We start from the raw sequence: 12,500 nt of genomic DNA, 5'->3' as shown, positions 1-12,500 counted from the left end.
CTCCCTGTCGTCCAGCGTCTCACCATACGCTCCCGACACACACCTCACCGCGCGCATCTGATAGCCCTGACCGCAGCTCACCGTACACTGCAAAACACCACATCACACACTCACAGCACTGAAAGATGAATCGCTCTTTCTGTTTTGAAATGCATCTATCCATCATAAAAGTGCATCTATCCTTCATAAAAGTGCATCTATCCATCACAAAAGTGCATCTATCCATGATAAAAGTGCATCTGTCCATCATAAAAGTGCATCTATCCATCATAAAAGTGCATCTATCCTTCATAAAAGTGCATCTGTCCATCATAAAAGTGCATCTATCATCATAAAAGTTCATCTATCATCATAAAAGTGCATCTATCCATCATAAAAGTTCATCTATCATCATAAAAGTGCATCTATCCATCATAAAAGTGCATCTATCCATCATAAAAGTGCATCTATCATCATAAAAGTGCATCTATCCATCATAAAAGTGCATCTATACATTATAAAAGTGCATCTATCCATCATAAAAGTGCATCTAGCCATCATAAAAGTGCATCTATCCATGATAAAAGTGCATCTATCCATCACAAATATGCATCTATCCATCATAAAAGTGCATCTATCCATGATAAAAGTGCATCTATACATTATAAAAGTGCATCTATCCATGATAAAAGTGCATCTATCCATCATAAAGTGCATCTATCCATCACAAAAGTGCATCTAGCCATCATAAAAGTGCATCTATCCATCACAAAAGTGCATCTGTCCATCATAAAAGTGCATCTATCCATCATAAAAGTGCATCTATCCATCATAAAGTGCATCTATCCATCATAAAGTGCATCTATCCATCATAAAAGTGCATCTATCCATCACAAAAGTGCATCTGTCCATCATAAAAGTGCATCTGTCCATCATAAAAGTGCATCTAGCCATCATAAAAGTGCATCTGTCCATCACAAAAGTGCATCTGTCCATCATAAAAGTGCATCTATCCATCATAAAAGTGCATCTATCCATCATTTATGATGGATAGATGCACTTTTATGGACTTCAAAACAGAAACAGCAATTCACTGCCATTATAAAGCTTGGAAGAGCCAGGACATTTTTTAATATAACTCTGATTGTATTCGTCTGAATGAAGAATGTCATATACACCTAGGATGACTGGAGGGAGAGTAAATCATGGGGTCATTTTCATTTTGAAGTGAACTAATGTTTGATCAAACACACGAGACAGAGCGCGCTGGTGTGTTTCTCACCGGACTCCAGCCTCCGGTCTGCCAGGACGCACATTCGGGACGCTCACAGACGCCCAGTGCCGAGGGTTTGGTGTTCGGGTCACAGCGCTGCTCACTCAGCTGCTCGTCTCCCAGAATGCACTGCACCTGCCGGTGTCGCACGCCCTTCCCACACGTCGCCAGACACTGAAACAGAGACAGAGTTACTGTAGTACTGTGAGTAACGATTCAATGTAATATTTAAAAAAATGCATTCATAGGATTCAGAACGACTCAGTGAATAATTATTTTGTATATATAAATACACACACATGCATGTACATATTTACAGTTTTTACCAACTGCTTACACACAAAATCTTTACATGTCACACGATTTTTGAAACCTCTCACTCAAAGTGCAAAACTACATGCCAAATCTTCAAAACCATAAGCTATTTCTCAGCCTTTGACTCAGTTTTCAATTACATAAAACACGTTTTGCAAAACACTACACACAATTCTCTACCTAAAACACAAAGATCTATCAGGAAGTGACTTGCTTTCCTTTTCCAAACACAACCAATCAAAATGCTACACTTATTCACCAGGTCACACAGACACACTCCTCACATGTGCAAACACTAATTGCTTAACTGATCACTAACCAATCACTGCTTTACTGTAGTATAGGCCTAAATAGGTCAAAGGTCAGATGATCTGTTTTGAACAATGGATTCCTGGGACCCCCGGGACCCCCCCCCCCCCCACCCCCACACACACCCCCCCCACACACACACACAATTGTGTTATTTACTGTATTCTAAAGAATATACTTTTGGTTTACAGTACATATGTTTATGGTTTTGTTGTATGCTACTGTAAACAACAATAATGTTAGACCTAATAAATATTTTCTGTTTCTACATTGCATTGGTGTTTACAGTGTACTTGTTACATCAGATTACTTTCACTGTAGAACATTGTACTGAAATGTAGATATAAGCCTATGAAAGACCAAAGAGCTTTAGATTTGGAACAGCAGTGTTTACATCGTATATCCAAAAATGTATTATTATGAAGGAAGTGTTTGCCATTTGATGCAAATGCTTCATTCTGACATGTGTTTATGGCATTTTGAATGCAGTGTTGCCTTTTGAAGGAGATGTGAGGCATTTAGCATTTTGTGTGTGCAGTTTTGAGAATTGTGTGTAGAGTTTTGAAAAAAGGAGACTTAGTTTTGAAAACGTGTGTAAGCAATTGGTAAAAACTGTAAGAAAAATGTGTTATTTATATATAAAATATTTATATTTATATATAATATACATTATGTATAAATCTATATATACAGTATATACATGCAAATATTTCTTAAATATATACATGCATATGTGTGTGTTTATATATACAAAATAATTATACACAGCACACACAGCACACACACACATATTATGTAAGCACAAACTTTTATTTTGAATGCAATTAATCGTTGCCCAGCGCTATTTTAATTATATGAATTATTGATTACCTGAAAATAATTCTTTTTTTTTTTTTACTTATTCCTATTCCAAAAGATTTATCGGTGCACATCATTATTGTTTTAAATTAATCATAATATTTTAATAAAAAAAAAAAAAATTAACCATGAAATTCTTTATTATTGCAGTGTTTATTCTAAATGATTTATGGGTGCACATCATCATTATTGTTTAAATAATCTTGAATCAGAATAAGTTCCTCTTGCAGCATCTCTTCTCTTCTCTGATGACGAGGGCGGGGCGACCTGTCACTCACATGAGATTAGCCAATAGCAAACCACAACCATCCAATCAGCCAATCAATTCCACACAGACACAATCAAGCCCCGCCCACATTTGTTCTTGTTCCAGAAGCGTTTCCCTCAGATATACAATACAATAGAGGAGAAACTTGACCAAATTTTCCAGAAAATAAGTCACACCGGGTCAAGATTGCATTGTTGAGAGAAATGAACACATATGAGTCACGTTCTATATTTGTTCTTGTTCCAGAAGCGGTTCACTTGGATATACGACACAATAGGGGGAAAAGACGAGCACATCTTCTGTTTGATGCCGCCGTTGGAGGGACAGTGTGGTAGGATAGGAAGAGTTTGGCGTCAGTACCTCACTCCACGGGCTGGCGCTCCAGTCGGGACAGGGCACGTCACTGCAGGGTTCGCTCAGGACTCTCTGATCATCACACTCTCGCTCCGCCAGCCTGCGGCCCAGATTGTTCATACAGAACGCCTGTCTCGTCCGAACGCCACGTCCACAGCTCCTCGAGCACTGCAAACATAAGCACAACACATTATAGAGAATCAGGAGAAACAAGGAGAAACATCACATGCAAATCCACACATCCTTGTGCTAAAATACTTTTTCAAAGTGTTAATTGAATTGAATGGAAACCAATGGAGGGTCAACTTGACCCCATCACAAAAGACGTAACAAAATGTGTACAGCCTTTCCAAAACACATCTATGTGTCGAAACTTTGCATGCACATTCATGACACTAAAAGAGGAATAGCCACCAAATTTCAAGAAGAAATAAATAGTTCAACCAGTGTTTCAAGCTGTTGGAAAATCGAATGGGGTCAAATTGACCCGAAACACAATAGCTGGATTTAGGGCTATTTTTATATTATTATTGTTATTAAAGTGCCCTATTGTGCTATTTTTTTTTTTTTTATAAAGGATTTTTAAAGGATATGACCTTTCATGTAGTGTGTAATACAGCTGTTTGTGAATGTAAAAGGTCAAAGTGCAGATGAATGGAGTTTTTGTCTCCCAAAAGAAAGAAGTGATTCTGAACTGAAACGAGTCATCAGTAATTCAGTCTCACTTCCTGCTGTAGGTTTGTAACTCATTTGCATAATGCCAGCCTCTGGTCTTGATAGGCTAAACAGCGTCTCTTAGCTCCGCCCTCAAACACTGTAGTTTATCTGAGACTGGAAGAGTTTGGTTCGTGTTGTTCGTGTGGAGAAGACGCTGTTTTCTGCTGACAAAGCAAATCCACTCTGATGAGATTGATGCGGTAAAACCCACGCCATCGTTACTGTTCGTATCACTGTGTGTCAAGAGCTGATATTCTGATGCTAATATGTATCTGGTTTCTGACCAATCACAGCAGAGCAGCTCTCAGAGAGGCGGTGTTTAGAGAGACTAAATCCTTGATTGAACAGTTTGAGGCACTGAGAGAAAAAAACTGATGCTGCAGTGGAGATCATGAGAAAGTTTGACCTTGAATGCATTTTGTAGGAGAATCAAAAACAAAATGAGCAACCTTTGAAACAGCATCGGGCACTTTAATAAGTATGATCTGTAGTGTGTGTCACCTGAGACCAGGCGCTGTATTGCCAGCTCTTGAGCAGACAGTCTCCGTGACAGGCCTCTCGAGTCTGTGGTTTGGGCAGGTCTGCGCAGGCACGGCTCTCCACACGCTCACTCACGCTCTTGCTCTGACTGTAACGCATACACAACACGTCCAGCGTACGGGAACCCGGACCACACTTACTGGAGCAGTCGCTCCGGCCCGCCACGTGCCACCTGAGGAGCGCAGAGGAAACTGCTCAAACGCTGTCCAACAGACATCAGCGTTCGCTTTCTTTGCTTTTCTGTTGTGTTGACCTTTTTTTTGCGTTTTTTTTTTGCGTTGACCAAGAAACCCAAAAGGTTCATTTGCATGTCACACTCACCGCGCTCTCCCAGCTAATTGGGTGCTGAGACCCATGTATCAAATCTAATGCAAAAATGCAAAAAAAGGTCTGCACTTTATCTTCTGTCTATAATAAAATATTTTTTAGAGACTTTTTTTTTAAATACTTTTTTGCATTTTGAAATATTAAACATGAAATTTTTATGTAGATTTACTGAAGTAATATTTTCTTTTAAATCATACTTCAATAATCTTATTTACAACTTTGAGAAATCATTTTTTACAGTGTGGGAAACAAATGCATGCTTTGGAAATGATGCATGTGTAATTATATTTAATGTAAAAGCTCACTGATGATGCAGGATATTGTGATGTGATGAAACTCTTGTGGTCAGATTAACTGAATATGGAAGCACGTTGCCATCAAATTTCAAAAGTATAAAATATTTTCATGAGATTATACAATATTTTATGTTGCTGGAGATGAGATGCAATTGTACTGACACTAACTGAAGGAAAATCAGGCTTCATCACCAAACCAAGATCACCTTTGTTGATCAAATCAATATCAAATCAAACATTTAAGATTAAATTGAAACAAAAACATTTCAGTGTTTGCAGAATATGTGCTTTCGTTTTTTCTTTTGGTTCAACACTAGAATAAGACACAGGAGCTGTTGTGTGGATGTACCTGAGTTCACAGTCGCTATTGCAGTTCTCCGTCGCTCCTCTGGTTCGAGGAAGATACTCACACCTCTGATCCGAAACCACCAGGTGATCACTCTTACGAACACACACAGCCTTCCGTCGCCGCTCACCTGTAGAGGAACACACACACACACACACACACGTGAAGCGTAAGGGACTTCCCTTTAAACTATAAGACATGAGAAACACCAGAGAGAGATGAGAAACACCAGAGAGAGATGAGAAAGAGATGAGAAACACCAGAGAGTGATGAGAAAGAGATGAGAAACACCAGAGAGTGATGAGAAAGAGATGATAAACACTAGAGAGAGATGAGAAAGAGATGAGAAACACCAGAGAGAGATGAGAAAGAGATGATAAAACACTAGAGAGAGATGAGGAAGAGATGAGAAACACCAGAGAGAGATGAGAAACACCAGAGAGAGATGAGAAACACCAGAGAGAGATGAGAAAGAGATGAGAAACACCAGAGAGTGATGAGAAAGAGATGATAAACACTAGAGAGAGATGAGAAAGAGATGAAAAACACCAGAGAGAGATGAGAAAGAGATGAGAAACACCAGAGAGAGATGAGGAAGAGATGAGAAACACCAGAGAGAGATGAGAAAGAGATGAGAAACACCAGAGAGTGATGAGAAAGAGATGAGAAACACCAGAGAGAGATGAGAAACACCAGAGAGAGATGAGAAAGAGATGAGAAACACCAGAGAGTGATGAGAAAGAGATGAGAAACACCAGAGAAAAATGAGAAATAGATGAGAAACACCAGAGAGAGATGAGAAAGAGATGAGAAACACCAGAGAGAGATGAGAAAGAGATGAGAAACACCAGAGAGAGATGAGAAAGAGATGAGAAACAACAGAGAGAGATGAGAAACACCAGAGAGAGATGAGAAATACCAGAGAGAGATGAGAAACACCAGAGAGAGATGAGAAAGAGATGAGAAACACCAGAGAGTGATGAGAAAGAGATGATAAACACTAGAGAGAGATGAGAAAGAGATGAGAAACACCAGAGAGAGATGAGAAATACCAGAGAGAGATGAGAAACACCAGAGAGAGATGAGAAAGAGATGAGAAACACCAGAGAGTGATGAGAAAGAGATGATAAACACTAGAGAGAGATGAGAAAGAGATGAAAAACACCAGAGAGAGATGAGAAAGAGATGAGAAACACCAGAGAGAGATGAGGAAGAGATGAGAAACACCAGAGAGTGATGAGAAACACTAGAGAGAGATGAGAAAGAGATGAGAAACACCAGAGAAAAATGAGAAAGAGATGAAAAACACCAGAGAGAGATGAGAAAGAGATGAGAAACACCAGAGAGTGATGAGAAAGAGATGAGAAACACCAGAGAAAAATGAGAAATAGATGAGAAACACCAGAGAGAGATGAGAAAGAGATGAGAAACACCAGAGAGTGATGAGAAAGAGATGAGAAACACCAGAGAGAGATGAGAAACACCAGAGAGAGATGAGAAAGAGATGAGAAACACCAGAGAGTGATGAGAAAGAGATGAGAAACACCAGAGAAAAATGAGAAATAGATGAGAAACACCAGAGAGAGATGAGAAAGAGATGAGAAACACCAGAGAGAGATGAGAAAGAGATGAGAAACAACAGAGAGAGATGAGAAATAGATGAGAAACACCAGAGAAAAATGAGAAAGAGATGAGAAACACTAGAGATGAGGAAGAGATGAGAAACACCAGAGAAAAATGAGAAATAGATGAGAAACACCAGAGAGAGATGAGAAAGAGATGAGAAACACCAGAGAGAGATGAGAAAGAGATGAGAAACACCAGAGAGAGATGAGAAAGACATGATAAACACCAGAGAGAGATGAGAAATAGATGAGAAACACCAAAGAAAAATGAGAAAGAGATGAGAAACACTAGAGAGAGATGAGGAAGAGATGAGAAACACCAGAGAAAAATGAGAAATAGATGAGAAACACCAGAGAGAGATGAGAAAGAGATGAGAAACACCAGAGAGAGATGAGAAAGAGATGAGAAACACCAGAGAGAGATGAGAAAGACATGATAAACACCAGAGAGAGATGAGAAATAGATGAGAAACACCAAAGAAAAATGAGAAAGAGATGAGAAACACTAGAGAGAGATGAGGAAGAGATACAAGAGACTGATGAGAAGGTGTTTTAGGACAGAAAACCAAAAGTAGGTGCAGGCAATAGACCCGGAAAGAAAGCAGAACCTTGACACATGCGACTGCACTCCTGCCACGGGCCAGCCATATCCCAGCCGAACTGCTCCCGCTGCTCCTCGATGGGAATACTGAAGGAATATCTGACGTCAGGATTATACAGGTTTCCCACGCACAGAACCTGAGATGACAGGAAGATCACAAACCTGTAAATCTAACTTTAAGCTAAGTTAAAATAATAATAAAAAACTATAATAGTATACAACACTAACCCCTGGTTTCACAGACAGGGCTTAAGACTAGTCCTAGACTAAAATGTAAGTCTGAGCTGTTTCCACTGAAATAAACTTGCACTGACTGATCTTAAAAATATATCAATGCCTTTTTAGTTTTAAGATGCACATCGGTAATGTTTTTTTCTAAGCATGTTTATAAAAATTACTTAAATGTCCTAATTGATCTATGGTCTAATCCTGGCTTAGTCTAAGCCCTGTCTGTGAAACCGGGCCTGATTGTATTATCTTTCACCATTTTAAATCTGAAGTATTTTACCTATTATTAAAAATTTTACAAAAATCACAAATACTGATTTTTTTTTGTAGTGTGGTCATAATCAGACAATAACAAAATAAGGTGATGCACAAGATAATTAGATGTTATCTGTTCTCATCATGTCATGCTGGGTGGCCCCGCCCTCAATGGAATCTCATTGGTCTAAAACTTTGCTGTGGTTTTCTTTCATTTCGCTGTAAATGTCCTTGCTCACTGAGTCCGAAATACCCCTGAGTTCCTTTGCCCATATAATCTTTAAGCTAATAAGGTTAAGCATATTTGGCTTGCTGTCCGCAATGGAGGGGCTCGAGGAAGCAGCTTGAGCTGAGATATACCCCCCAGTGGGACTGCTAATGCTCGGATGATGAGTATGGTAGCAAGATGCCTAAATTATGTAGGTGGAGCTGGGGAGGAGGAGGGACGCCAGAACAGCTGATGCCAGAGCAAGGAAAGCGGCTGCTTATATGCTCCGGCAGTTAATTTGAAGATTAGATGGGTTCACTCCCGCCGAAATTACATTGTGAACTTCACTAAAAAATAAACACGACCTCACGTTGTGTCAATCATGTTTGCGCACTGCATCTGAAACCTTCGTCCGTCATAAAACAAATTGTATCGGGTTCGATTGTCTACGTTTTTTGCATCCGTAGCAAGCATTTTGAAGTTGTTTTGACAATTCAGAGCCACTGAATGACCAATAAGAAAAAATGCATACGAAAATTTCGGACTCAGTGAGCAAGGACCTTAAGTCTTGATGCCGAATTGTGTCACACTACACTTTTATAATGGTTGTGTTTGGTGTAGTTCGACTTGCCTGCAGCACGAGCTCCTCCTCAATCCGTTGTGTGCAGTTAATCCGTTCCACTGTAGTGTTGGATCCGCTGTACTCAATCTCTGCTCCCTTAAAGGTGATTTCCCTTTTAAACATGGACACCACAAAGTTCCCGTTCAGGAGAAAGTTGGACTGACTGTCAGACAGAGCTGCAGATCAGAGGACAAGAAGGATCAGAACTGGACAGGGGTGTGTTTCCCAAAATCATCGTTAGCCAACTATGGTTGCAAGATCTGTCGTTATCAGCAGTTCAACGAGTCTGTGTTTCCCGAAACCATCGTTCCAACGAACATTCGCAAACAGCATCGCAGAGTTGTGTGTGTGTAACGACAGCTCTAGATCTCGTCCAGTGATTAGAAGCAGAGTTTCTAGTTTGCATGACACGTGGACTCAATAAATCCTGATCTTGAGACAAATAATCAAGCTGGCATTCAGTACAAGAGATTTAAAGCGTCGTTTTTGAAGAGTCTGCATGTGTGAACGTGCTCTAGTACGTAAGAACGAGTCTATGATTGAATCTGGAAATAAAGCAAAATAACTGAGAAAAATGAGAAATAGTCCTCAGATGACATGATCGTAATTTATATCAAAACATCTAGCATTAATTCGATCTTGAAGAGATTCATTAAAAGTAGTTATTACTCCTCCATCTACGTGACATCATTAACCAACGTGGTTGAACGACCAATTTGCAACAATATGGTTTCGGGAAACAGTTGTGACTCGCTAGTGGATTTCTTCAACGATGCGTGTTACGTCAGTGTACGGTAAACACACCCCTGTTCAGATGGCATTGATTTTCTGTTTTTCTGAATGTGATTGAGTGTGCGTTCTTCGTTGAAGTACCATGCAAATATCATAGCATGTGAATATGGAAATCATTCAGAATGTATAGCATATATCAGAGGACCATGGTAATAGCATCTGATACCATCACTGTAACACTAGTGTAATCTGGTCTGGTAATGTATGTACTGAACTCACCGAGATAGTTATCATCTTCTGGTGATCCTGAGTAGCTGACCTGCTTTATATCTATGTTGGTCGCACCAGTAGGAATCCGAACCACAACGTTATAACCTAACATAAGAGAGTGATGAGAACAAGATAAGAAACACCAGATAGCAATGAGAAAGACATGAGAAACACGAGAGAGTGATGAGAAAGAGATGAGAAACACCAGAGAGTGATGAGAACGAGATGAGAAACAACAGAGAGAGATGAGAAACACCAGAGAGAGATGAGAAAGAGATGAGAAACAACAGAGAGAGATGAGAAAGAGATGAGAAACAACAGAGAGAGATGAGAAACACCAGAGAGAGATGAGAACGAGATGAGAAACACCAGAGAGTGATGAGAAAGAGATGAGAAACACCGGAGAGAGATGAGAACGAGATGAGAAACAACAGAGAGAGATGAGAAACACCAGAGAGAGATGAGAAACACCAGAGAGAGATGAGAAAGAGATGAGAAACAACAGAGAGAGATGAGAAAGAGATGAGAAACAACAGAGAGAGATGAGAAACACCAGAGAGAGATGAGAACGAGATGAGAAACACCAGAGAGAGATGAGAAAGAGATGATAAACACCGGAGAGAGATGAGAACGAGATGAGAAACACCAGAGAGAGAGATGAGAAAGAGATGAGATGAGAAACAACAGAGAGAGATGAGAAAGAGATGATAAACACCGGAGAGAGATGAGAATGAGATGAGAAACACCAGACTGGTAAATCTCACCATATTGCGCGTTGTTGAAGGTTCCAGCGATTGTCTTACATGACGAGTTGTCTCCTCCACAGACACCACACTTATCATTTCTTGCCTTTGAGTTCAAAATGTGGTCACAACCTGCTTGCTAAGATACACACACACACACACACACACACACACACACACACACACACACACACACACACACACCTTATAAATATCATGGTATATTAATAAAGTAATGATGCAGCACCATGATATCAAAGTAATGCAGTATTAGCATTTTTTAGATATTGCTTCATACCCGACAGAGGCCTTGTACACAGATGTCATATGTGTCTGGTCCACACGGTGTTCCATCAACGACTCGATCCCTCAGCTGATAGTACGCCATCGTCCCCGTGACACGACAGAAAAGTTTACAGCGATCTTTCATCAGAACTGAGAAACAAGAGAGATAAGTGTGAGACGTGAAACCACTGTGATATTTCAGTATTATAAATGAGTTTCTAAAAATAAATCAATGCATATATTCAGCAAGAATGCATTAAATTGATCAAAAGTGACAGAAAAGATATTCAAATAGATAAGAAATGCCAGAGAGGTATAATAAAGAGATGATAAACACCAGAGAGAGATGAGAAAGAGACGAGAAACACCAGAGAGTGATGAGAAAGAGATGAGAAACACCAGAGAGTGATGAGAAAGAGATGAGAAACACCAGAGAGTGATGAGAAAGAGATGAGAAACACCAGAGAGTGATGAGAAAGAGATGAGAAACACCAGAGAGTGATGAGAAAGAGATGAGAAACACCAGAGAGTGATGAGAAAGAGATGAGAAACACCAGAGAGAGATGAGAAAGAGATGAGAAACACCAGAGAGAGATGAGAAAGAGATGAGAAACACCAGAGAGAGATGAGAAAGAGACGAGAAACACCAGAGAGTGATGAGAAAGAGACGAGAAACACCAGAGAGAGATGAGAAAGAGACGAGAAACACCAGAGAGTGATGAGAAAGAGATGAGAAACACCAGAGAGTGATGAGAAAGAGATGAGAAACACCAGAGAGTGATGAGAAAGAGATGAGAAACACCAGAGAGAGATGAGAAAGAGATGAGAAACACCAGAGAGTGATGAGAAAGAGATGAGAAACACCAGAGAGTGATGAGAAAGAGATGAGAAACACCAGAGAGAGATGAGAAAGAGATGAGAAACACCAGAGAGTGATGAGAAAGAGATGAGAAACACCAGAGAGAGATGAGAAAGAGATGAGAAACACCAGAGAGAGATGAGAAAGAGACGAGAAACACCAGAGAGAGATGAGAAAGAGACGAGAAACACCAGAGAGAGATGAGAAAGAGACGAGAAAGAAATGAAAAACAAGATAGAGATAAGAAAGAGATGAGAAACAACCAGAAAAAGATGAGAAACACCAGAGAGAGAAGAGAAGGAGACGAGAAACACCAGAGAGTGATGAGAAGGAGACGAGAAACACCAGAGAGAGATGAGAAAGAGATGAGAAAGAAATGAAAAACAACAAGAAAGAGATGAGAAACAACCAGAAAGAGGTGAGAAACACCAGAGAGAGATGAGAAAGAGATGAGAAACAACCAGAAAGAGGTGAGAAACATCAGAGAGAG

General features: G+C 39.8%; 1 protein-coding gene across 1 annotated transcript in view; it reads right to left on the bottom strand.

Annotated features, from left to right (window-relative positions):
- Nucleotides 1-12,500, bottom strand: part of LOC307151687 (A disintegrin and metalloproteinase with thrombospondin motifs 20-like) — a gene marked incomplete at its 5' end in the record, with an annotated part of 83,400 nt that overhangs the window by 40,168 nt on the left and 30,732 nt on the right. The window contains 10 exons of the mRNA XM_079859802.1: nt 1-87; nt 1,262-1,426; nt 3,363-3,524; nt 4,575-4,785; nt 5,586-5,712; nt 7,816-7,945; nt 9,131-9,297; nt 10,133-10,228; nt 10,888-11,005; nt 11,165-11,301. The exon at nt 1-87 is cut by the window's left edge and continues 33 nt beyond it. Coding sequence (XP_079715928.1) covers nt 1-87; nt 1,262-1,426; nt 3,363-3,524; nt 4,575-4,785; nt 5,586-5,712; nt 7,816-7,945; nt 9,131-9,297; nt 10,133-10,228; nt 10,888-11,005; nt 11,165-11,301 — 1,400 coding nt within the window. The remainder of the gene's footprint in view (nt 88-1,261; nt 1,427-3,362; nt 3,525-4,574; nt 4,786-5,585; nt 5,713-7,815; nt 7,946-9,130; nt 9,298-10,132; nt 10,229-10,887; nt 11,006-11,164; nt 11,302-12,500) is intronic.

This window comes from Squalius cephalus (genome assembly GCF_949319135.1).
Source record: "Squalius cephalus genome assembly, chromosome: 23".
Classification (NCBI taxonomy): domain Eukaryota; kingdom Metazoa; phylum Chordata; class Actinopteri; order Cypriniformes; family Leuciscidae; genus Squalius; species Squalius cephalus.
The sequence above is the reverse complement of the archived record's forward strand: the minus strand, read 5'-3'. Positions and strand labels throughout refer to the sequence as shown.